General features: G+C 38.6%; 2 protein-coding genes across 3 annotated transcripts; both read right to left on the bottom strand.

Annotated features, from left to right (window-relative positions):
- ndufs4 (NADH:ubiquinone oxidoreductase subunit S4) lies at nucleotides 1-18,786 on the bottom strand. The gene is made up of 5 exons (XM_067614872.1): nucleotides 18,629-18,786; nucleotides 14,784-14,862; nucleotides 1,766-1,938; nucleotides 1,405-1,478; nucleotides 1-209 (listed from the first exon to the last, which is right to left on the bottom strand). The coding sequence occupies exons 1-5, from the start codon at nucleotides 18,709-18,711 to the stop codon at nucleotides 106-108; spliced, it is 513 nt and encodes a 170-aa protein (XP_067470973.1). The 5' UTR covers nucleotides 18,712-18,786; the 3' UTR covers nucleotides 1-105.
- A 1,136-nt stretch (nucleotides 18,787-19,922) lies between these two features.
- On the bottom strand, nucleotides 19,923-26,370 carry fsta (follistatin a). Of its 2 annotated transcripts, none has more exons than XM_067614849.1 (6): nucleotides 26,161-26,370; nucleotides 24,787-24,984; nucleotides 24,370-24,588; nucleotides 23,991-24,215; nucleotides 23,177-23,407; nucleotides 19,923-21,106 (listed from the first exon to the last, which is right to left on the bottom strand). In XM_067614849.1, the coding sequence occupies exons 1-6, from the start codon at nucleotides 26,249-26,251 to the stop codon at nucleotides 21,018-21,020; spliced, it is 1,053 nt and encodes a 350-aa protein (XP_067470950.1). In that variant the 5' UTR covers nucleotides 26,252-26,370; the 3' UTR covers nucleotides 19,923-21,017. The 2 variants fall into 2 exon arrangements, with proteins under 2 accessions (XP_067470950.1, XP_067470961.1); XM_067614860.1 differs by having other exon boundaries at nucleotides 24,793-24,984; nucleotides 26,161-26,369.
- Nucleotides 26,371-27,189: the final 819 nt, after the last annotated feature.

Below are 27,189 nucleotides of genomic sequence, written 5' to 3'. Positions count from 1 at the left end.
TTTTTGGTTTACACAGATATAATTATGCATTTATTGACAAGAATTATACAGGTCTGCTGTGGGACAAACTGAGGTCAAGCCAACTAACAGATGGGCGTCTTCAGTTTACTTAGCAGACCTCCTGGTCCTCTTGTCCCAGGAGAAGTTTGCTCCGTAGGATTTCACCCGAGGCTTTGAGGTCCTTTTCTCTGTTATGTCGTAGCTCCAACCTGAAGGAAAAAACAACATCAGCGTAAGCGATGAGGGCGAGAACGTCACGTATATTCATTTTGGACGAGTTCCAACCGCAATGAGGTGTTTTGTAGACATCAACAGGCTGTGTGTAGTCAGAACTGCACTAATCGCTTTCATGGTGCAATAAACAGAGTAAGCCAGTTTCCTTTGCTTAGTTTCAACAAACTTTCCCAGATGGTTTGAGTTGAAGTGTACTTTCTGTTCAAAGTTTCTAGACAGAAAACTGTATTGAACTCCAACTAAACACAGGTCTGTTTGGAATTGTGTAATGATCTTGTTAGCACATCAAAAGTATTAAATAAAGTTTTATTGCTTGATTTTTATTTTTTTTTTATGACGCCCACTCGTTGTCATCAGGTGCATTTGTTACCATAAAGGTTAGTATTTGTTACTATAACGACCACCTGATACTACTACTACTCTGAGAGGTTTTATAAGTTGTGAATATAACAAATAATAGTCAAAATGAGTTTATCTTCAAGAATCTGATAACTGACTTATCTCTGCAGAGAATATAAACTGCAGCAGGTCGCATTTACAAAGTTCTGTTATTCAGGTTTTCATACCTAGTTTCCAATATGTCATTTCCTACATATTCCATGTGTATTGTATCTATGCAACATGTTAAAAATCACAGAAGTGTGACTGCTCAAAGTATAACTGCGTTTATGACCAAAAAGAAATAAACAGACACTGTTAGTCACCATCTAGTGATGATATGTGTTACATAAGATGCTGTAAGTGATTCTACTTTAGATGGGATCAGAGCGCATATTTAGAGATCAGATAAAATCCAGTTACTCTTGTGCTGACTAAATCACTCTCTGATGTTGTAAATGCCAAAAAACTGACAACCTCAAATGTTTTCAATATCACAACCCTCCTACTAATAACAGTGACGTACTACCACTACCTCTAATAGTACAACTAATAATTAATGTCTTTAAATTGTGTGTGTGTGTGTTTTTTAATGTGATTTACTGTCTGTCTAATGATCTGTTCATTTATTCTGTTCATCCCACAGATTGAATTAAATTAAACTCAAGAGTATCTGGGATACTCATGTCAATTTTAAAGCTGAACCAATTGCCCACGATTAGTAGAGACATTATATTCACTGTTATATTTTGTCCTATACAAAAATCTTGCTTTAATGTTTTAGATTTTTACCGTTTTTCTCAGCAAAAGCAATGGCATCTTCCTTGGAGGAGAAACTGAGCACCATGTTGGACAAGGGATCAGCACTGAAAGGCAAAAAAACTCATGTTAGCACACAATAGTCACTGAATTAAATATCATAAGTAAATGTTTTATTATCCAAATTTCAAAAACTTTATAGCAAAGGTGTTGTATGTTATCATATGTACAGACACAGTCATAAAGTCCTCTGAGGCAAAGTTGTGATTTGGGGATATATATACATAAAATAAACCAACAATTATTTGCTAAAAGTCATGCAGACTCAGCAAACCTCCATTAAAATAATCATGAAAGATTTCAGTGTATGTGTTGTAGAGAACGTAGTTCTTACGTTGAGGCCCAGCCCATCAGTGGGTTCTCCCAGCGCTCTCTGGTATCGAAGTCCATCTTCCACTTCTTTGTGCTGTTGACTCCTGACTGCATGGCCGTTTTGGCCGGCACAAAGATGTGAACCTTGCGTGTTTTGATGTGCTCCTCTGGCACTCCTGTCAGGCTGGTGATGTCCTAGAAGCAAACAGAAATAAAACACAAACAGGTTTATGTAGATTTAAGACTGGAGAGCCAAGACAATGACATGTCCATTCTTTATAGAAAGGTCTTTTAATCAAATTTGTTCTCATAAATGCACTTAATAATAATCTTATGTTACAAATAAATGTTCATACTAATGTGCTGTGAGTCCTTGACCCCATTCCAGCTCCTAATTTTCAAGCAACACTCAATCTTTTGGGTGATAATCCTGAGTTAACGCTAAAATCAGTTTCACATTTGACAAATAATTATCTTTATATCATGTCCTCTACTGTTTCTACATTAGACTAGCCAGACAACTCAGCAAAATAATATAACATTACAATTAATTATTAATAAACGGACAAAAGAATTGTACTGGTGTATTTCAGATGAAACCATTATTGCAACTAGAAGAACTAAAAAGAGGGTTCAACTAAGCTTCAACAGAGCAGTCGAAACTTCGCAATCATGCTTCTACAGTCCTCTTTGACATATGAAAATAAAAAACTGACATGTTTTTGGTGACACACCAGCCAGCTGTCGTCCTGGACTTTGGTTTGACTTGGTGACTGATGTCTTTTTCTCTGAGTTTGTGCAGAGATGTATGTGTGCGTGTTATTAAAGGAGGGTCATCCGAAAGTTAGCTCGCAGGTGTTCAACTTCGAGGACTGACAACATGTTCTTAATGTCAGAAAAATTGGGCGAAGGGGTTAGGAAAATGTTCAGTGCCTATAAAAAGTACTTACGTGATAAATAACATGATGTTTTATATTTTTGTACTTCACTCTAATCTGCAGAGATTTATTGGGGTCAAAAGAAGCTAAAATACATCTTCATTGTCAGAAAAACGATTAAATATAAAAATGTCCGACGAGTGAATACTTTTTATTGGCACAATAAAATAACAAACTAGGTATGTGGATTGTGTTTTTATTGTTTCTGAGATGTTTTGTTCACTCTTCAAGGGAGCCGCACAAGCCTGCGGGCATTTTTAGCTTTACCAGCACACCAGTTACAATTACATATGAATGTTTTGTGTGTTTTAACCCGTCAGAAGTTTGCTGTGATTTTTATTTTTTGTTATATTGCTTGTAAATTTCCAATAGAGTTCAATGGATCTAGTATCTCAAGGAACAAGTTCAGTAATTCAAGTTATTTGTGTTCTTAAAACGTTAAATTCAATACACTTTTAGCACAAAAAGAAAATAAGAATATTGTAGCCATATTACTGCCTTCTTGTGCATCTAGGTGGATGAAATTAATGCCTAATACTTGAGGTGATTTATTCCAGACCATCAGAAAGTAGGCCAGCGCAACAAGGAGGAGGAGGAGGGGCCTTTGGGGCGTAAATGCATATTCCTGAGCAACTGGAGCCCCTTCAAGCTCCTATCAAGGATCTGGTCCAATTCTTCAGGGAATTAGCAAACAAGCAATGGGAAGTGGGCGACAAAACACAGACGAACCTCCCAGCACGCAGGCAGCAGCCACCCAAGACTGAGGGCTTTCCAGGGCGCTCTCCTTTCAATTCAAGAATTTTACACATTTCAATGGCCATTACAACTTCAAAGAATCAAATTTTCATCATTGTCTGTCATCTGCCAGTTGATTTGTAGAAAGGGGGTCGTTTTGCATGAACTCCACACAAAAGCCCGCCTTTCCTTTGGCAAAGGAGCTTCCAGTGGTATTTAAGCCTTGTAAATTACAGGTCCAACTGCTGAACTACTGCTTGTTTCAGTGAAATGTCTTTTGCCATGCTAAGAGGCAAGACCAGACTGAATTTAATCATAAACAAGATCTGCACATTGAAAAGATTGTTCAAATGAAAAGGAAAAGAAGGACAAAAGGGGGAAAAAACTTCACAAGTGCTTGGTAATTATTTCCGGCTGCCCTATCTACTTAACCTTAACAATTCCTTCTTGTCACAGAGGAGAAAAACATGTTCTCTTCACCAAAGGGGGAATGGTGGATGGTTCATGACACAATAACACACAAGACAGTGCGAGAGAGCAACAAAATGGGGTGCCAAGGTTTTTTTTTTTTTTTTTTTTTTTTCCAACTTGGAGACTGCAGCAGGTAATCAAACTTGTTTTAAAATGTTACCTTCTGCAGGAGTAAAGTTTTTATCTTCGGTGGATAAGGTTCAGGAGAACTCCAAAAGCTAGAACTAAGAAGAATTTCCTGACAGTTCTGGAGAAAAGGCAAAAACCATTAAAATACTTTGTTCACAGTGATCCATAACACATTTGGAGTTGTGAATCAAGGGAAAGATAAAAAAAAAAAAAAAAAAATCATTAAAAAAAAATATGAAGTAACGTTTCAGTTGAGGTAAATCAAATTTGCAGTTAGGAACATTTAGCAGCTCTGTGGTCTGCTCTGTTCTGTGGGATAGATGCATGAAAATCCCTCTCCGAGACGCATTAGAAATTATGCCCTTGGGATTAGCAGGCCAGACTATGGTTACGCGTATGTACGTTACATAAACCATAACTGACACATGAGGCCCATTTATGGTAAACTCGTGCAATAATTTGTCCAGATGTAGCAGACCTTAAATCACATCTTAGGCGTGGATGAGCACAAAAGGTCCTTCATGAATGAGGGAGGATGTGTCATAATAAAAGCTCTGCTCATTATCTGGCATTGTTTGCACAAATACGAGTCTAGACTTCTATGATACTTGCATGCATTACACTGAAAGCTAGGAGGGTTATCGGCATAACGGACTCACCCACAATACCAGGATTCACAAAGGGAATGATTGTGGCTGGAATGTGGTGTGTTCCCAGGAAGACTAGAGAGGGCCATCACAAAAGGAAAACCCACACGGTGGGCACTTTTTCTTCTGCCATGTACAGGAAGCAAAATGAGAACTATCAAGTTTGACACTATTCACAGGGCCTTCACGGAGCCCTACAATACCTGGCTGGGCAGACAGAATGCAGAGCTTAAGAAAGGGGGGGGAAAAGCTAGCAAAGTCTCCGTCACGTGAAAGCGTGTCGATATTTCTGACACCTCCAGGCTACATGCCAAATAAAGAGCATAGGGGCTTGTCGCTGTGGGGCCGCTGGGCCCACCAGAATGCTGAAAGCTGTTAGCCCTAGTGCTCCAACAGAGACCTGGTTGGATGATTTTTGTGTAAACAAGAGAAAAAAAAATTCTGTATGACTAAGTGGGAAAAACAGAAGAAAATACTCACATATCAGCAACAAAAGTATAAGGAATATAGCAGTGCTTATTTAAACAGACACTACTTCTTATTCTTGGAGGGGTATTGAGGTGCAAAAAAAAAAAGCTAAATCAAACATTTGTGATATAAACTGTGTTCAGGTGAATGTAACGGATATTTCAAGTCCATCCAGGTACTAATTGCTCTATGCATAGATGTGTCATTTCTATAGTTGGTTAATAAGCTACCCATCATATTCGAATTGGTAGAATCCACTTACGAGAACATTTGGTTATTTATCATCCTGCTCATGTTAGCGTTTTCTCTTGGGGAAGGGTTGTTATTTTGCTCTGATTCAAAAGCAGCTACTGACATGTTTGTCCTGTCACACTGTTCAAAGAAATACGGTGAATTAAGGGCCGTCGTTTCTGTACGTTGACTTACAACAACCTGTATACCTGCGTCATTCTCATGCACGCTTTTCAAGATCATTGTGGCCGTTTTTCTGATGCTATTTGTCTGGCTCTGGCACAGGAAGGTGACATCCCCTTTTCTTAATCTTGCTACACAGCTATAATCACCTCAATTGTTTTTTTTCAAACCATTCAAACAGCTGTTAATGTACACAACACCTCATCTTTTTGAATCACTAAATAAATCATAGACGTGTTGGTCTGGACCCAGACTCAGAGAAAGCATCTATTACTGTATGTGTTTAACACTGAACTTACTCAAACTGTCTTCCAGCCAATACTGTCTCCATATAGTTTAGCACATCTTGTCAGTTTTGGATGATTTGCAGGTCAATGTCTGAATTTCCTGCAGTTAATTTCCCACAGTTTATACAGTGGAATATGAGACCCAGTTTTGCCGGCTCAGTGATATAAAATATGGTCTCTGTAGTCTTTTTGATATCATTTGCAGATCTGCTCCAAATGGAAGGACAGTTTAAGGATATTTGTAGTATGTAAGGCATTTCTGTGAAGGGTTATCTTTGCCAAGAAACCAAATGTAATTTTCTCTAAAAAAAAAAAAGTGGTTTGCTGGTAAGAAAACAAGCTTTAAAAAAACATTTTTTTACATGTCTTTAAGAAAATTGTAATATAAAAGGTACGCACATCACTTGAATTTTTTCTACAGCCAATTTTGATGAAAATATCAACTGCATGGGACGCTTTGAATAGTGGTTCATACTGTGGGGCTTGGAGCGTCATGGGGTTTTGGCAGAGTGTAGGCGAGGACTTGAAAAGAGGTGAGTGTAAGGACCATGTCTTCTGAACACATTACTGTTCATTCACTTAGTGAATTGAATAGCCGCGTCTTTTTCACTCAATCACTTGATACTCCCTTTGTGCCCATTTAGAAAAAGAGGATTATTTTAAACCTAAAACAAACCATAAAAAGGACATTCACATCTGTTCTTGCAATGATCCTGGACGGCTCAATTATTAGTTGTGAAAATGATCAACTCTCCTATTAACTGGTGAGCGAAGACTATGTGAGAAAGACAAAACATGAAGCTACGGTATTGAAACAGTGGAATGAACATATTTGTTGGATTTTAATTAATAACTATTCATAAGGGGATCCCAAACAAACAAACCAGACTAGTACTGTAATGACTAGTTAGCTTCTACAACCGGTAACTAATCACAAATGATTTTTATAATCAAATAATTGAGTCATTTATGAAGCAAAACATCAAACATTCTCTGGTTTTGGCTTTTCCAAAGTGACGATTTGCGTCTTTTCTCTGTTTAATATTACTGTAAACTGAATATCTTTGGGTTTTAGACTGTTGGTCGGACAGAACAAGACATCTGATGATGATGATACTATTTTGAATAATTGAAAAAACAATCAACAGGTCAATCGATAATGAAAATAATCAGTATTTGCAGCCCTAAACTGGACATGCGTGTCTTCTGATCCTAGAAAAACAGGCCAAATAGTGGGTCACATCTTCTAAACACATCGTTCCTTGAACTCCTATTTTTAAAACTTGTTAGGGTTTATAAATCCAAACTGAGGTATACAGTGTATTTTCCTGTTAGAACAGTGACCAAACAGACAAACAAATAACGGACGTCTGTGCACGACTGGCTCAGAGAAAACATCTCTAGCTTCTCTTCCACCCTGTGATGGGTCGCGGTGGACATCGTGAAAGCCGTGACACGAGTACGGTCAGCCTATCAGAGCACGAACGCCCGTATGCCAAAACTGCAGCTTGGCAGCCAGGAGGGGTCACAGGGTCAGCCGAGCTGAATCATGTTGAGTCAGCATGTGGTGAAAGCCCAAACACATCACCCTTAACCCCCCAGTGTCCGGCCCACACCCAGACCAAGAGCCTCACTCATCAGTCTCCGCCGGTTCCCACCTTCAGACGTCTTTGAAGTGTACAAAGCGTGCCAATTACTGATTGGACATAGGGGGCGTCTCTAATAGAAACAAATATTATGTTGCTTGCTCATGTGTGGGTGTGTGGTGCGGTTCAGCACGAGAGAACGAGAAGCAGCTGGCGTGAGGGTCATCTCGAATCTCACGTTACACATACCGGTGAGGATCAGAAAGGCAGGATAGAGGAGGTGTGGGAGGGTCGTTTATGAATATCCTGGATCTGGACACGCTTGTTTGTTTGTCTTTGAGATGCATCTCAAAGACACTTGTTCAAATGGCCTTTTAGAAGTAAAATGCAATATAAACAACTTATAAATGATGCGTGTGGTATTTATCAAGTAAAATTGCAAAACATTCTCAGGTTCCAGCTGCTTAAATTGAGGATTTGCTGCTCTTGTCTGTGTTTTTTTTAACTTGTATTTAACCAGGAAAACCTTGTTGAGATCAGAAATCACTTCCTCAGAAGTGTCCCAGCCAAGATAGGCAACAACAGTGAGTACAGACAAACAACATGAAACAAATTACACAAAACATGTCTCAAAGTAGATCAAAATATCAGAGTGAAACACTGCAGTTACAAATCAGAAATAGAATCTAAATATTACATCCTAAAGACAACTTAAAACTCCTTTAAACAACCTAATAGCTGTCTATATCCCAAAACAAGTGAAATAAAACTAATGGGACCAACCTGAAACAACTGATGAATGACACTAACATAGAGCAGACAGAATGTCAATAGAAACCAATTTTTGTGATTTTAGATCAAGTTGCAGACGCTAACAGATTAACTCACAGATATTATGTTTACTACATCTTTCAGTTTTGGACTCATAGATATTCTTGAGATTTCCACTTAAGCTCTAGGAACCTGTGATGGACATTTGGCACTATTTTTTGGATATTTTCTGATCTGAAAGATCAACAGATTAATAAAAAAAAAATAGATGAATTGATAATGAAAATAATCGTTAGTTGTAGCCCTAAAATAGTGCAACAACAGTACACCTTGCGAAGTAGTACGTGATATGTCGTAAATTCAAAAAGAAACACAAATTATGTTCAGAACGGCCTTTTGTTTTAACGATAACCTACAATTAACAGCTTGGAAGGAAAAAGACATGGGAGGGAAAATATGGAAAAGAGCTGCCATCTTCTAACTAATGAATAAATGGAAGAGCAGACAAACAGAAGTAGCAACCAGCCTTTTTTTATCCACTCTGCAAACACTACACTTAGCAGCTAGACACTTCCTAAAACTAGCCAGCGCTGACAAGGCTGAGGAGTCCTCTTAAGAGGCTTAGTCTCTATGGAAGAGAGTGTTAATGAATGAAATACTATTTAGTGGATGATACATAATAAAGCCTCTTGTCTGGCACTCTTCAAAGACCAACATCCTCTGACCCACTACTCCAAACTTGAGCCGAGAGATTTTTTCGCGTAAGCGCGCCTTATGAGAGGGCAACCAGACAAAACAGACACTTAAGTTGTCTATGTGTGAAGGAGGGAGGAAGGGTAGGAGAGAAGGATGAGAGGGAGAGGAAGGGGGGTGGGGTGGTGAATGTGGTCTGCTCCACTGTAGGTCACTCTGTGTCTGAGACTAGACAGGCTTAGAGAATATACACCCCTGTACTGCAGACTTAAACTGCTTGTGCTAAATATAACCCCATACTTGGGATAGCTCGTGTTTTATTATGATTCTCTTTCTTCGTTGTCCTGCACACAGGTTTTCTTACAGTTTTTTTTAAATGTGACAGCAAATACCAGTTTGAGATTGGAGCGGTTGAAGGTACTTTGCTCAATGACACACTTAAAAAACACATTTAATTCTGCAGAAATTGAGTTCCCAAGTGTCACTAAGCAAACTAGCGTGTCCAATTGCGTAGCGCTGAACAACAGCACCCTTGAGTGACTTTTGTATCGGAGCGTTTTCTGATATCTTAGTGTGATAAATCTTGACTGACAGCCTCAGGATCTTTCAATGTAGGGCTTTAAAAAACAATCAACAACCTTCTTTTAGACTCAACTATGTTACCAAAATCAAATCCCACATCTTTTGTCCAGATGTGATGTGACTCGCCAAACCAGCGGTGTGCTCTTAATTTGCAAGAAACCAGAGATTTCAGATTAGTAAACTAAACATGCCAAGCATCATATGGGCTTACCAATTCAAGGACAAGGAGCTCTTCCCTTCCCCGTTTATTCCTCCGTCCTTCCCCCTCAATTCCCTGCACTCTAATAACGGTCCCCCTCTGTCTTGTAAAACCCCAGTGCCTTTAGAGAACTCTATAACAAGGCTTCACAAGCGCTTTAAGATTATGGTGTTGTCTTTATGTGGAGAGAGGGAGCGCACTTGGCCACGGCTGAAGCAGGACTAGACACCCAGCCACTCAGCCACTCAGGCATATGTGGGAGATGTTGTATTATCGCATATTGAAGCAGCTGCTAAGGTTATAGGCGCAGTTGTTTCTGCAAAGGGCCAGAGAGTAAAGCAAAAGGCCGGACTCTAATTGAGGGAGGTCGCAGACATTCCGTGTAAAGCTGTGTATCAGTGGCCAGCCAGCCGGACCCTGGGAGCTGCCCAGCATGCTTAATCAAACAGTAATTACAAACAAAAGCAGGTCGGCATGGGCACTCTAGGGAACAGCTCTGGGCACTGGGGCTCCATCACGCAGGTCTTTCTTTGGAATTATCTCCAAAATTCAGACAACGCTTTTAAAAAGATCTTCTTGTAAAGATGTAAAAACTTTAGGCAGGTTTTTCCATTTTCGTGAGATGTTTAATACAAGGAAAGAAATGAAAACAGTCGATGTCTGCATCAAACTTACTTTGCTCATTCAATCTGCCAGTTATTTTCTAAGTTAATCAATTCATGTTCAGTCTAAAAAAAACATAGAATCTAGTTAAAAGTAGTTACAAATGGCCATCAAGATTCCTAACACCTTAGGTAACATCATAAAATAGTTTATCGGACCGACAGCCAAAAACCAACGACTCTAATAATTATCACATAAAAGATAAATCAAAGCAGCACAATTCAGAAGCTAGACAAAAACTAGAAGCTTGACTTTAAACCTGCATTAACTGATTTCTTGTACCACTTGGGGACGGCAAAACTGACATATTTTCACCTTTTAAATTGATACGGCAAACTTGTTAGTTATGTTATCCATCAGACAAGGAGCAACATTAGCATTCATTCTCTTTTTCCTCTGGTTTTGGTCTCCACTCACACCTGAGGGAAGTATCTTCAGCTCTTTGCCTGCTACTGCTGAAAACAACGCTGATGTGGTAAGGGTGAATCAAAACTAGGGCTGCAACTAATGATTATTTCATTATCAATTCATCTGTTGATTATTTTCTTGATTTATCATTTGGTCGATAAAATGCCTGAAAACAGTGAAAACAGTCTGTCATAGTTTCCTAAAGCTCAAAGACGTCATCAAATTGCCTGCTTGGTGATCGAACTGTACCAAAATCCAAACATATTGAATTTACCAAATATAGCAGCAGATCCTCACAAATGACATGAAATTTTGGCATTTTCTACTTTAAAAGTGACTAAAACAATTTATCAATTATCAAAATAGCTGCCGGTTAATTATTGTTGATCGACTAATTGACTAGTCATTGCAGATCTAATCAAAACAGTCAAGTCGTGGGCTGGAAAACCAAAACAACGTGTCAAAAGACGCTCGGTAGAACTGAGTCAGATGATAATTCTGTGTGTGTTCATCACTACAAGTGACGCTTTTCACATTACACATCATTTGATTATTATAAAAACATGAGGATTCAACAATTAGCCTGTCAAAAGTTTCCCATTATTTTTCTGCCTGCCGTCTGCAGTAAAACTGCTCACAAATACCATTAAAAATCCTCTTCTTGGATGATTTCATATTTTTGCCTCGCAGGCAATTCTTGTCCTTCACAGCCTAAATCTGACTGTAATGGAGATGGCCATTAAACAAACTGTAGAGACACAAGTTCCTGTGAGGTTTGCATTTTTTGGACAGATGAGAACTAAGGACGGGATAATGAGTCATACAAACATTCGAAGGGAGAATTCAAAATATCGTTTGCCCAGGCCAAAATGCAACCTCATCTAAATTAGGTTATTCAGAAATTTTCACTACACAGGCGAGCGGCACACTACTTTCTCCTCGGGGCTGCTCGAGAGAGAGAGAGAGGGAGAGAGAGAGAGAGAGGGAGAGAGAGAGAGGGAGAGAGAGTAAGTGAGAGAGTGAGAGTGAGAGAGAGAGACAGCGCGTGAACCCAGCATAACCTCTCAGTGGATCGAGACCTTTGTTTGATTGGTCTAACCGGAAAGCAATTCACACTTATTGACAGCCTGATGAATGACTAGCGTGCTGATATACACTGAATGCCCAAAAGGGAGAGCGCTCTCATTGCCCTCTTCCATGTGAGACGGAGACCACTGTACTGTAAACAGCTGAGGGCCTCTCTTTTTGGTCTGTCTGGGTGAGCATTAGAGTACTTCCCGCCGTCGCCAGCAACAGCATGCCACAAAGGAACCTCTGTGGCCGACAACACTGAAGTGGCCACTGTCTTTTTCGTGAGTCTCAGGGTGTCTCACAAACTTTTTTCCATGCAAGCTTCTTTTCTTTCACCCCCTCCCCATTTTTTAGAGGCCCTTTTTTTCCTCTCCTCTGCTGTTCCTCTCAGTGGCCCCTACTGAGAGGACAGAGACAGACACTCCGCCCAGCCAAAGGTTTGTCTGCCAGTATGGTCAGCTTTGGTCTGGGACAAAAGCGCACTGACGCTGCCCACACACAGCAAACCCCCCCCCCTCTACCCCCCCACCACCCCCCAAAACAAGTCCACAACAGACTCCCACATTCTCCCTAAACTCCCTCGTTCTGCGTTATCTCCTATCTCCTTCGTCTTTTAATGACAAAGCATTCACTTCAAAAGATCCCTCTTTGTTTTGTACATTTGGTACATTTCTGACCTTGGCCACTTGAAATGCATGCTTATCGCCGTTTAGGCTCTGCTTTAGCACTTAATGAAAAGAGAGGCACCAAAGACCTTGTCTGATGAAATATAGAGTTACCCTAAATACAGCTGCACCTGGCTTCATAGTCACCTGTTGCTCTGCGAACTAGCTTTGATTAAACAATTATAACTGAAACCAAGTGCTTTCACGGATATGCTGTGAGTCCAAGCCACATCAGTTGACAAGCGTAATGACCGTTCATGGAAAGCCTTGAAAGAAAGCAACAGATGTATTTTCCAGCTGCTTGGTAAACAGAGAAAAATACAGCGTTTTCACTTCATAGAGATTCTATTATTCAAAATTCCAAATGCTGAATAACAGGATTGAGTGGAAACGTTTTGAAATTATAATTTCACAACCGATTTACATGTCTTCACATGCAGGGTACACAAAATGGTGACAGACCCTTTTTTTTTTTTTGGATAAGGTTAGGAAAAAATGATCAATTCTTCAATGCATTGTGATAAAGCTGCAACTAACGATTATTTTCATAATCGATTACTCTGCAGATTATTTTCTCGATTAACTGTTTGGTTAATAAAACAGTAGGAAACAGTGAAAAATGTCTATCACAACATCCTAGAACACAATGTGACACCTTCAAATGTCTTTTTTTACCCGACATACAATCCAAACCCAAAAAATATTCAATTAACTATCATTTAAAACCAAGAAAAGCAGCAAAATCTCATATTTTAGAACCTGGAACCATCAAATCTTTGGCATTTTTGCTTAAAAATTACGATTATTTGATTACCAAAATATTTTTCTATTAAATTTTCTTTCAATTGACTAGTTGATTAATTGACTAATCGTTGCAGCTCAATATAGTGAATTTCTTTGATTGATTCAGCATCAATACACAAATCCCCATAATCACATTTTCATCAGTAAGGAGAATACACAATACAAATGTGCTCCAGCTACAACGATGAACATTAGATGAAGAGAACAAATCAGTCTTGAAAAAAAAAAAAAACACTCTGTTGGGCGTCAGTTACAATTAAACCAATTGACCTAAATTACCAGAGAATCACACATAAGATTAAGCTTACAAATGTAAACTGCCTCGAGGGCAATGGAGCCCAGATAACTGACTGCAACCTGAGCGCTCTAATTTAAAAGTGTCAGTGTGTGATCACATTTTGGTTTATAGGAAGTAAAGAAGAAAACAGAACTGGATAAGACCTGTAAAATATGCAAACCATGTCATGTCAATATTTCAGATATTTCAAAACATCCTGCTGTTGATGCAAATCAGACAGCCCTGGAGCAAGCGTCAGAGGTTCTACATAATAAGTCACTGGCGTTACTTCAAATGATCACTGCCAGTCACTGAAAAACTGGGTTTAACACATTCTGTTGTACACATCGAAGCTAAAACGCAACACACGCACACGCACATAATGGCGAACCTTCACTAAAACAGCAATACCCTCACTCTTACTATTGTATTAGTAGATATTACAAATAATGCTACTGTGGTATGGACACAAATAGATTCCCAGTCTCATTTCTGTTTTCCTCATTTTTTTTTAAAATGGTCACTGTGAGCACATAATTTGGGATTGAGTAAGTTACCTCAGCCGATTTATTAATGCTGTTGCTCCAAAAATAATATAGCTGAGAATCACGAACTAAAAGCTGAAGGTCACATAAGTTTAACTGTTTTACAGAGAAGTTGACTCAACTTCATGGTCATTTTGAACGTTGTAGTTTATGGTAGTGTTAAATAGTATTATACTGTACTGAGAAGTGTATTCTCATCGATAGAAATGGGGCGGACAGAATATTGGAGAGTAAAAAAAAAAAAAAAACACCATAAAAACTGTAATATATTTACATTTAACTAGTAGTTTTGAACAGTAGAGACAACCCTATAAAATGTGCAATATGGGTAAATTAAATTCAATCTTTCTGATCTCAATTTCAGTGTAAAACATTTCATATTAAACTAAGTTTTCACCTACGCTCAATTTGGTTAAATACTCACTAGTTATCTTTGATACCTTGTCATCAAACAAGAGAGGATTAATGGGAGCTGTGAGCATACACGGATCTACCAATGGTAACATTTGCCATTACCATCACACTGTTACAAAAGCCTACTGTCTTATACAAGCTCACTTTGGCAGCGGATTAGGAGAGTTTTTTAACAATTTTTCCAGTAAAGTGGAAATGCACTGTCTAATTGGAAGACAGTGGAACAGACAAAAACCAATCTGTGTGTCACGTTGAACAGGGAGGGATCCTTACCAATTTCTCATCAACTGTAATAAGTTGCGTGTCTTGTCCTGGTTTCTCTGCCAGCCTCGATGTTGATGTGCTTGTAGACCTGAAAACCATTAGACAGACATTACATGCAAATCAAAAACCGCCAAAGGCAGGCGAGCAACAAAGACCAACATTACACAAACAAGTTACACTCTGCAACTGCTGACTATCTTGGAGGACGCGGCTGGGCAAGGATACAGTGAAAAGGAAGAAACAAGGAGGGAATCCCCCCACCACCTATTAGTTCTGTCTGGTGAATCTCTGGCAGACTCTCGTTCTCATCCTAATGACAGGACGTGCTTAATGTTGGCTGTGGTCATCTGTCAGTAGAGGACTGTGTAGCTCTTTGTGAATGTGCAGCCGTGTCCTGTCACAAAACAGCAACGTGCCATCATGGCCCCGCCAGGGTGGGACAACTCCAGATAATCATATTCCACATAATGCCAGATAATCACATTTTCACAATTTTATATTTATTTTAAATGTAGGAATTTTACACCAAGAATTCCCCTTGTATGGGCTTATATTACAATTAAAGTAAAGAAGTGAAGCACACCACTGTGACTGACACAACAATGGTTTCAGGTGTAAATGTTCAACATAAATATGTTTTTAATTCGTAATATTTTGATATTCTGTTCCTTAAAACACCTAAAGAAAAAGGTATAATAGATATGACTGTATCTGATGAAGGTTGGATGATCAAAACCTTGTAATATTATTTCAAGTGCTGAAATGATTGGTTTATCAACAGATTAGTCAACGGATTAAAAATTCCCTAATAACTAATAATTAGGTTTAGTCATTTACCAGGTAAAAAACCCAAATATATGAGAGCAGTTGCCTAATTTTTTCCATTTCTCGGATTATAAATTAAACCCAGAGAGCTTTTGTCTGCTGATGCAATACACAAATTTACAATGTCACATTTGATAAAGTAAATGTTTAATCAAAGGTCAAACAATTAATGAACATTTCTTGGTTCAAACCTCAAGTAAAATGCATTACTCTGCAAATGAGGACCATATGTAACAGTTTGTTGCATTATTTCTTAAAAATATTGATCTGGATTTTATCTTCTTCCATTACGAAAGCCAACCATTTTAGCCAACAATCTGTTTTAGTAATTAAAGGCCTCCATTTGTTATCATTAGTATCTTTATTAACTCACGTTTAGGCCGTGACATTCATTTCTGATTCAACAATAGCATTTTCACTTGAACAAAACCATGCATCTCATGATTAAGCAACGCAATCAAACATGACATTTATTATTTTATTTGCACGATAAGTCTTCTTATAAAAGCTAAGAAGGCCATATGGTTTTATTTAGTCAAGCAAAACAATCCTAAAAGTAATAAAAATCTCCTTCTACAAAATACACTGGATCACGCATTATGAAATTGTCAAACTGAAATTAAGCCATTTAATCAATAAGTTAATCATCAGAAAATGAATTGGCGACTATTGCCAAACGTTCATCTGTTCCAGCTTCTCAAATGTGGGAATTTTCTTCTTTTCCATATAATAGAAAACTAATTATCTTTGGATTTTGAACTGTTGGCTATATAAAACAAGAAATTTTAAGATGTTGCCCTGGGTTTTGATAATAAAAATGGGCATTTTCACTACTTTCTTACAATTTAAGACATAATAATCAACTGGTTAATCAAATAGCTAATCTGCATATTAATCAATAAAGAAAATTAACGTAAGTTGAAGCCCTGATAAACTCTGATATTGCTTGAAAAATTCTGATGAAACTGCTGCTCTACCTTGCCTTAATGTTCACATTAATCTATGTTGTTTATGACCATCATACATTGCAGACTTAAGCACAAATGTGGTTACAGAGGACATCGTACTTCATAAACACCAACCACTGTCAACTAGTCCACATGCTGAACTAGAGCTGGGAGATATTTTTAAATCAGTTTCTTGTTATGTGGCAATATTGTGGACTGAAAATAAAATCATTACTATTGTTGATAAGGTAACAAAGTCACTGTTCATTTCATTAAGCTAGTCTGCCAAATTAGTTCAGAAATAGCTGCTGGTTGTCGTGTTACAATACTGTTAAAATATGACATTATCCATAATTCCAAATAGTATCTAGTGACATTAGGACTGAAACTCACAATTACTTTCATTATCCATTAATCTATCAATTATTTTCTCTTAATTGATTAATCATTTGGTCTATAAAATGTCAGAAAAGGTGAAAAATGTAAATCACTGTTTCCACAAGCCCAAGGTAACACAATGAACTATTATATTAATGGACATTCTGTTCTTTTCAGTACTATTCATAGTAAGTAGCATATGTTACCGCCTTAAAAGGACAGTTCACAATTTCTCAAGACTATCTCAAAATAACAGCCAGGTGCCCAAATGACCACTGAAAGAGGTTTTCCTTGCTGTAATCATTCTATTAAAAGATACCCTTCAAATGCACTTTCAATACATGTGATGGGGGACATAATCCACAGCATGTCCACTCAGTCATTTTGTGCAACAATTTAAAGTTTATCTGAAGCTTATATGCAGCTTCAGCGGTCTTAGTTAGCCATATCAAGTGGATGTCACATTTACAGTCTTTTTAGCATAAAATTCCCTCATTGTGTTTCCTCAAACAGTGTTTCCCTGTTGAGCTGCAGTACAAGTATAGTAACAAAAACAGGGACTTTGGCACTAAAAAGACTGTAACCTTGAAAAATATCTACTTGATTTGACTAATTTGGATGGACTGGACAGTTTATCTGAAGCTTCATATTAGCTTCAGATAAACTTTTAAATACATTTTTCCAAAAAAGGAGGCTTGTGGATTTTGTCCCCCATCACATACTTTGTAAGTGCATTATGAAGGTATCTTCTAATGGTCAGTATGAACAGAAGGAATGATTATGGCAAAAAAAAAAAACAAAAAAAAAAAAACCCTCTTTCAGATGTCATTTGGGCACCTGACTATTGTTTTGAGACAGACTTGAAAAACGGTGAACGTGTCCTATAAGGTGATAATATACACTACACATTATGAATAGTACTGACACCAACAGAATATACATTAATGTGACAGCTCATAACTTTAAACCACTCTTTTATGTTTTGTCCATGTTTCATGAAGCATATCAGGCTACATCTTTCTGTATGAAATATGCTAAATAAAGTCATAGTAATATAATTGCAGAGGTGTCTGTTACAACAAGAAATGCGCTGTGACTAAACATGAAAATATAGGTTTTATTTAGTTATTTTAATGATATATTTGTTGGTGTCTTTGCAGCCGGCAGTATACTCCCTACTTCACCGTAACGTTAGCTGTCAGTTAGTGATATTGGCCTTTCCAGTGAGGTCTGTTATTTAATAAAGTCCCCTTTCTCGCCATAAATTAGTGATAGTATGCAGCACATGTTATGTAGATCAGTGAGCATCGAACAACATTTAATTGCGTTTGCTCTTAAACTTATTTCATGACTAGCTGGACCTAGCATTAGCTAATTAGCTGGCTAGCCGAGTGCTGTAAGGATGGTAAGGACACTGGATAACATTGAAATTAGCTTAGAGTCCAGGCACTTTAAAGACAAAGTATACCCGCACAAACTTAAATAAAGGTGTAAACTCTCATTTTGTGCTCAATAAAAAACGAAAAACATGCTTTATTTGATTGCATTAAGCTTTGACGCTGGCTAGCTTACTATCACTTGTTAGCCTGTGATATGACAGACACACGGCCTACTTGCTTCGTCTTTAGTCAAATATTTCACACGGAATGACTCATAGCAACACCTGCGAGACTAAAACCTAACAAAAAATTAATATGCAATTACCTGATAGGATTCAGGAACACTTTAGTAGCCGCATTAATCACAGATAGACGCCCCAGGCCCAGAAGTGACATTGAGGACGCCATGATTGTTGTCAACAATGACGTACGGCGACCACGAAGGAACAAACAGTACGAGCGGAACAGCGGGTGGAGGAGACAGCTGAGCTGACAGAGTTGGAGGATTGATGCCAGCAACTAAAAATTGCTTTACAGGGATGTGTCACATACAGTGAGACATGTCCAGGCATGTCTAGCGTCTACTTACACCACTGATTTTCTTTTCATATCACAAATAACGACAATGATGGTGTTTATGGAAAGGAAGTCACCACTTCCAAAGGAATTTGGGTGTCTAGTAATCGCTTCAAAATAGCAGACTCTTCCTGTCTTTTTCTCCCTTTTTTAACTGATCAGGTCACTGTGTCACTATATAATTCAGATTATATAGTGCCACTAAACTGTGGACCAGATATGCTTCAAATGTTTACTAAACTTGGTTGATTTTCAAAACATGTATGAGCTTGCTCGTATTCTTATTCTGGTGTGATGGTTTTAATGAGTTTAATTAATTTAAAGTGCTCTTGCATGTGATGTAGCAACTAGTTCAGGAAATTATAAATGTCGTTTTGTTGAGCACATAGAAGCCTTATCCATAAAACAAACCATTAAAAACCAACCACAAAGTTTATGTAGTGATTATTGGACTAAAACACTCCTAATTGCTGTTCTTAATATCATGTTGCACAACGTGTAAAATGCTGTATTCAAGTGCTTTTTGGAGCATACTGCATTAAGGGTGGACAATAGGGATCAAATCCCTTATAATGAATTCTTTATATTGCGATCATGTTATAGTAAATTTTCTGGGAAATCTACAGACAACCTGTTAACGCATAAATAACAGACAGGAATGCCTGTTATTGGCCACTCCCAATGATTTAAATACCTGATAAATGAGGTGTATCGTCTCACTGATGCAAAAATCATAAGAAAATCCAATATTGTCATAAATCAGTCCTGCTCATTAATTTGTGAAGTTGCCCACAACTTTCTAATACACTCAGAGATATTAGAGGTAAAGATGCTGTGATATAAACAGTAAAACAGGTAAAATCTCCAACAAATATGGAAAGCTTATGTCATATATTGTCATATTGCCCAACCCTATGCTGTGTGTAGGTCTATAACATGATTTTGGTGCAACTATTCCTTTGAATTGAACACATGTATTGAAATTTTGATACATTTATCTACATGTTATCCATAAATCAATAACATAACAGAGTCAGAAAAAGTATAAGGAAAAAAACTTTTATTGTTTCACTCTTCATATCTGTACAAATACCATCAAACTTTGTATGTACATATGACATTTACATAAAAAATACAAAACTATATATTCATAACAGAATTTTGTATTTCTCTTGTGATGTTTGAAAATAAAAATGCATTCTGAGAAAAAACAAAAAAAACACAAAAAGAAACAAAGTGATGAAGTCTGATATAGTGTCGAGTACTGCAGTACGTTAATTCTATTTTAGCTCTGCGAGAGCAATATGGAGCACATTGGCAAGAAGACAGCACACAAATGTTAATGGCACATTGTTTCTGAAATAATCAAGTATCATCCAAAGTCTACCTCTGCTCTAATGTGGTGAGACAAAATAAATGCTATTGAATAATGTCTAAAGTTGTTGTCTCTGTGTAGAAACAAATCTAAGGGGCTAAAACTGAAGAATAACCAAAAAAAAAAAAAAAAAAAAAAAAATTATAAGAAAAGAAAAACAAATGGCTCTTTTTTTTCTCTTCCATTTCATCACTGCTGTGTTGCACCTTTTACATTGCTCTTTTGCAAAACCATTGAGAGAATCCCTTTGGTCAGTTATTATGAGTTGTAAACAAACCAGAAACACTTCTGTACATAAAATGATTGATATATTCCCAATAAATAAACACACAGCCTAAACATGCATTTACCTATGTGTGACATAGACATCTGTGATAGAGATTTGACAGTAACAAGCAGATTTTTACAGCTCAGGGAATGCAATTTACAGCTTGTAGAGGACTTATACTTACACGGTAACATGACAAATAAATAACACTGCTTCTCTTTGGACAAATATATTTCTTCATGATAAAAAAAAGAAAGTAAAAAGGACAACAACAAAAAAAGGGGAAAATGAGTGGTAACACAATATATCATGGTAGATAGTAAGCCTGACATTGTAAATGTATAAATTATAAAACACAAAAAAGTATAAATAAACATCTAGCAGACTGAACTATATGTATACTTCCTTTTTCTTTAAAAAATAAATAAGCATACACATAATGTACAGTATGGACATGATTCCTTGCCCTGGGACTGTTCCCCTAGTGATGGGGGCCTATCCATCCAGTATAGAAGATAAATGGACATAGGCCATGTAGTCTGAGTCCTCATCTTCCTCATCCTCCTCCTGGTCTTCTGTAATGGCTATATGGGAGAATATATGGTAGCTGTTGTATGAATATGGACCGCAACAGCGCAGAATATCACTGAATGTTCTGACAAAAAGCTCACAGCAAAGCCACTGGCACACAGCCTCCCTTTTTTCTGCTTATATATGTTTATGTTTATGTATGTGTGTGTGTATGTGTCTGTGTGTGTATGAGTGTGTGTTTGTGTGTGTTTGTGTGTGTGTGTTTGTGTGTGTGTGTTTGTGTATGTGTGTTTGTGTGTGTGTGAGGGGTGGAGGTGGGGGTGGTCTGTGTGACTTGGCATCAATAATTACTGTGGTATTCCTAATTATGCAACTTCCATTTACATAATCTAGCAAGTCAGGGCTGCAACAAGAGAAAAAAGAGGGATGAATGGGAGGTGGGGGAGAGGAGGGGGTTGGGAGGGGGGGGGGGTTGCAAGGTGGGTTAGGGGGGAGGCTAGGTGGCGGGTAGGGAGGCACTGGGTCTGATGGTTCCAGTGGCTTGGGTCTCTTTTGGACAGATTCCTGAAAGCAGACACACGTAACACAAAAAAAGTGCTCTTGTGTTCTTGGATTTGCTATTTTCTTTGCTCTTATTATTATTATTATCATTATTTTAGTTTCTGACTCGAACATACAGGGAGGGAGGACTCTGTGTCACAGCCTGGCCTTAGCAAGCAGGTCAAAGATCATCAACACAGTTCTGAGGTATTTTCTTTTCTTTTTACAGAAGAGATTTACATCGGACACGTAAAAAAAAAAAAAAAAAAGCACACAAGCAAGAGCAAGAGTGACAATACAAAAAAGAAAAAAGAAAAAAAAAAACAGGCAGTCCCTCATCAATCCAAATGGATTTGTAATTTCTGATACATATTCTGATAGACAACACATTCAGTGGAAACAGCACGAACAATAGAAGTTAGCTGATAGACGTTTTTTTTTTTTTTCTAATGACGAGATGAGAAGTAAGAGAGCGTGTTTCTACAAGCTTCTTCTGCTTATCCTGCACACTGTAAACTATCACATTTATATTTAGCTCATGAGGTGATCATAAAGTTGGTCCCTTGGATTCCATTGCATACCTTAAGGCACATCACATTAAGGTACTCAGTCAGGAGAAAGAAACTAACAAGGAGACATTCTTTAACATAGCAACGTGGAATGTAAATTTGATACTTCCTTGAGGCTATTGTTCAATTTGATGGTTTTCCCCCAGATTTGTGAGCGTATGGATGGCTCAGTCTGGTCTACAGATAGGTAGTCTACGTGATTATCAATTTTAAAATCCATTGTCTTAATTAATCATTATCATGGCACCAATGTTACAATCACCTTATGCACATCATTTGAGTATATTTAAAAGTATTCTGTTCTTATTGACATGTTGGCAGTGTGGTGTATGTCACAAGAGGCAGTGCATTTTGAATTGATTGATTACAGCCAAAAGCAACAAAAAAGAGAAATAATACAAAAACACAAATACACCATTACCTTTAAAATAGCAATGTGACCATGGATTTTACAAGCTGTAAAGATATGACCACTATCATAAAAATAATCCATTACTGATTAAAAAACTGTATGAGATTTAAGGCAACCTGCTCCTGCAGGTCACTAGCATGACCATAAGCTTAACTAGATATTTAAATATCAGGATTGTTCCACTGCAAACAAAATTAGTCTCATTTTATTATTTGCGTTACTTTTATGAAGTTAGCCTTTTATCAGACTCCCATTAGAGTTGACTGATATAGATTTATGCCTTTTCATACACCTTTCTGTTATTTTGTTTTGCAGAAGAATTGGTAAAAGTAAAATAAAAAAAAAACAACAAGAACACAAGAACAAAAGCCAGCGACAAAGACAACGTCATGCAAGTTCTTCCATTCCCAAGTCCTTTCTGCTTGCTTAAGCTGTGCTTGGTGGTGTGGCTGGGGTGGAAATTTGGGGAAAGTTGGGGTGGGGGGCACTTTCAGAGGAGGGTTTTTGTTGGGGGAAGCAACATGGAATATTGTCTTTTGCTTGGAGGGGAAGGGGAGTTGTTTTGTTTCTCTTTTTTTTTCATATTTTCATTATTTACTTACAGTTGCAAGATCCCGAATGCTTGACTTCCAGCAGCACCCCCATAGAACAAGCAGCTTGCTTCATGGCACATTCACTGGGATATGTGGTGTTGTCACTGGCACACACCGCCTCATCCGTCCTGCTCTCTGGACAGGTCTCATCACACAGTGAGCAGCGGCCTCGGCTCATCCGAGCATCCCACAGACACTTTTTCCCCGCGCTGCATTGGATGTCCTCACACGACTTGGCCTCTAGAAGGAGAGAGGAAGGAATCAGCACAAGGGAAATCTTTGATTAGATGGATTATCATGAATGCTTTTCAAGCAGGATCAGATGACTGCTGAGTTTTTGGAGAACTAAGCTAGGAATAAAAACTAAATCCTGTTTTATAGGGTCAGGTCTTGTGGCGGTTAACATGTAGTCATGTTTTAATTAGCATTTTTAAGACTACATGACTTTGATTGACTGCTTTCTGGATACAAATCCATCTGACTCGAATGTTAACTTGAAGCATGTCTTCATGGCCCCCAGCACTCCCTGTTTTGCTCTCTTTCTTCCTCCCCCTCTCTTTCCCTCTCTCCCATATGGGATAGTGCTGCCAACATCAGGAAATAATAAGATGTCTATCATTTCTTGAGCAAACACAAGCAACTACCAAACACACTCTCTCTCTCAAAGACCCCCTCCTCGGTGGAATGTTGGCAAAAATGAGCGGTGAATAACTGCAGAGCTGGCCAGGAAGAAAATGCACTCAAACAATATTCAAAGTCAGTGGCTGGAGGCGCTCTCAGGGAGTGAAGTCTCACGCTCTCACGTCTCTAGTTGCAGACTTACTGATGCATTTTCCCTCATATGCCACTCCAATAGATCTGCCTAGAAGACAGGTAGCTCTTCTCAGGTGACACGCGCTGGCATAGATGATCCCGTCGTTTCCACACAGATACTGCTCAGGCGGTGTCACCTCGGGGCAAATCCGATTACACGTCACACAATATGCGTTATTTGTTTGGTCCACAACGCACGTGGAGCTGCCGGGGCACAAGACGTCACGGCACGTCTCTGTCGAGACAAAGAAATGGGAATTTTTTGTGAAAAATGACACGAAATACATGAAAAATTAGAACAGGCCGCTGGATTCGTAGCACTTGCAGCGTTGAAAAATGAGGAGTTTCGTAAGCAGACAGAATGTAAGAACAATATTTAGCCTACTTACTCTTGCACTTTCCCTGGTACTGCACGTCCAGGTCAGGGTGGCCTTTACATTTAGCCTTCAGCAATGCGCATTCGTCTTTGTAGGTCTTGCCATCCGAGCCGCAGACTGGTCCTTTCCAGGTGATGTTGGAGCAGTCTGGTGCGCACACACAGCGCGGCTTACTTCTTCTGTTCATCTTGCACCTCTTTCCAGGCCCACAGTCAACATTATCGCAGGTTTCTAAAATAAAAGATCTGTGTTATGAGATGCTATTGAGGATGTTGGGCTTGTGCGTAAACTTACTCTGGCGCATATAGAGCGTACTAAGGATTAATTTACGCACGCTGGTTGGATGTAAATTAGATCATCACTGGGATTAATTTACTGACTGAGGATGTGTATTGTTTATGATGTGGAAACGAAGGGAAATGAGTGCACCTCCACCTTTGCAAGGTATGCAATTGGGGGCTCCGCCATTGAAGATCATCCACCTAAAGAGCGTGCTGTTGGGGACGTCCTCCTCGGTCCAGGACGTTCCGAGTCTTCCACTCCGACAGCACTCCTCCCTGCTCATCCCGGGCATGTAGAGCACCTGGCACCTCCCGTTCTTTCCCTGCTGCAACCAGCAGTTCCCAGCTGTAAACAGACAAACAAACAAACAAAAAAGCTCGAATGTCGCACGTTGAACGTCTGAAACCGCTGACCCAGACGCACTATAGACACACACGCAGCCCGTATTATCCGAGACGCTCCCTCCCTCCCCTTTCGCCCTCCCGGCAGTATTTTGTCTGATTCTTTTTTTCTCGAGACTGTTAACACTTGCCTATCCCATCTGTGACTGACAGCCCTTACAATGCAGCCACAAACCAAAAAAGTAAGAAAAATCTTTGGAGGGGGGTTGCCCTTTATTCTCAGACCCTGCTTGTTATCACTGGACAGAAAGTGGAGAGTCTAGACAGCGTTAAATAGCAGCCAATCTCCTTCAGAAAACCACGGTCTTTAGGTTACAAAGCTAAACACACCACCGTCTGTAACGCCTCAGAACAATATACCAGACATGTACACACTAGACTATGACTTGTTTATTAACAAATTAGCTATATAAAGTTTATTTTAATGAAATAAAAATAAAAAAAACAGAAGTTTTCCTCTTTCTGTGGCACAAAAATATCCTTTGATCCAGACAACAGCAGGATGTCTAAACCGACACAGACACACATGACATGAAGTGTTCACGAACTGGTGGATATCTTAAATTGAAGACAGATTTCTGGCATATCCATTTGAGCTATAAGCTCTGAAACCACAAATAATATGTTTTATTCTTATCTAATTCTTTGTTATAATTTAACACGTAATTTGGCAAAAAGCAATCTATCGGTGCGCGTGAGAAATAAATAACACGCCCATGAACTCACAGTGGATATTCTGAAGTTTGTTACAGGTTTGACCGCAAGATCTTGAGACACCAAACGCTCAAACAAAAGTATCTGAATATGTTCAGGTATTATGGAAGGCTGACGCTGCCACCAACACGGCGTGGCGGCTTAAGTGCGTGCGCCTGGCGAGATCTGCAAAACTTGCCATATAGTCTCACTTTGAAGTGTCCCAAACGGCACCTGTTTTATGGACGCTTTACGCACGCACTGTCTGATGTACAGAGAGTTTTATCAGCGGGAAAAATGGAAACTCACTTTAAAAAGTTTCACGGTTGCAGTAAGTATCCGACACTCGTGCGCGTTTTGTGGCTGACAGCAGTCGAAGTTTTTCAAAAACGGAAAGATTAAGCGGAAATTGATGAAGAGAGCTTACCTTGAACTTTTTGATGTTCCATGAGGTGACAAAGCCATATGAAGAAGAGAAAAATGCCCGGGTGAAGATGGTGTTTCAGCATCCTAAACATGATGGAGAGGCAAAGTGAACCACGTATTTGACACAGGCAGCGCAAAAGTAATCTGCTTAAGGTGGCAGTGTTGAATAAGTGTCAGTCTGAGAATGCAGCCTCTCTTTTTAAATCTATAAGGGGTCTCGGGTTGACTGTCTCTGGTGGGCGGTCTCCTCTTCTGTGGGGGTGGGGAGAATTTTTTTTTTCTTACCAAAGTTCTTTCAATCCCAATCAGGTGACATCGTTACAAGCAACTTTCTCCTGCCACAACAATTAAAGAATATGAAAATGTCTGTATTTGTTTAAAAAATATATAATTTTCGGAATTATGCGGCTTTGCAGTCAAACCAAAGCAAACACAGCAGGTAAGACAAATTGTGCCAGTTGACATGAATTTGGTTTTGATGGTGAAATTGTATCGTTTTAGTTTTCTGATCACATTATATCAGTCTGAGACGCATAGCTCCTTTTTACGCATGACTTGGACATGCACCTTTAAAGCTACAATAATAATAATAATAATAATAATAATAATAATGATAATAATAATAATAATAATAATAATAATAATAATAATAATAATAATAATAATGAAGGTATGTGTGACTCATATATCAAGGCTGTTATTACTGTATAATTAAACAGGCCTAGAGCCAACATACCTATCCGGGCATGCCATCAGTCCTTCAAATTAGGAGTACTACTTGTTGGTAACTGATATTTTTTCCACCAACTGCACACAAAAGTGTAAATCTTTTGATGAGAGTTGCCTTTTGGAATATATCCGAGCCCAGACAATAATAGAATTCATAGTAGTCCGCAGCCGCACTGCTAATATTAGAACAGACAGTTGTTTGGGTTTCTCTCCCGGGTCAAGCTTTTAAATATAATCAAACCTGTTTCCGAAGAGGCTTCAGACAGAGAAGGGTGTTGCATTTCATTGAATGAAACACACA

Source organism: Thunnus thynnus, chromosome 2 (genome assembly GCF_963924715.1).
Source record: "Thunnus thynnus chromosome 2, fThuThy2.1, whole genome shotgun sequence".
In the NCBI taxonomy this organism is placed as follows: domain Eukaryota; kingdom Metazoa; phylum Chordata; class Actinopteri; order Scombriformes; family Scombridae; genus Thunnus; species Thunnus thynnus.
This window is presented reverse-complemented; position numbering and strand designations above follow the sequence as displayed.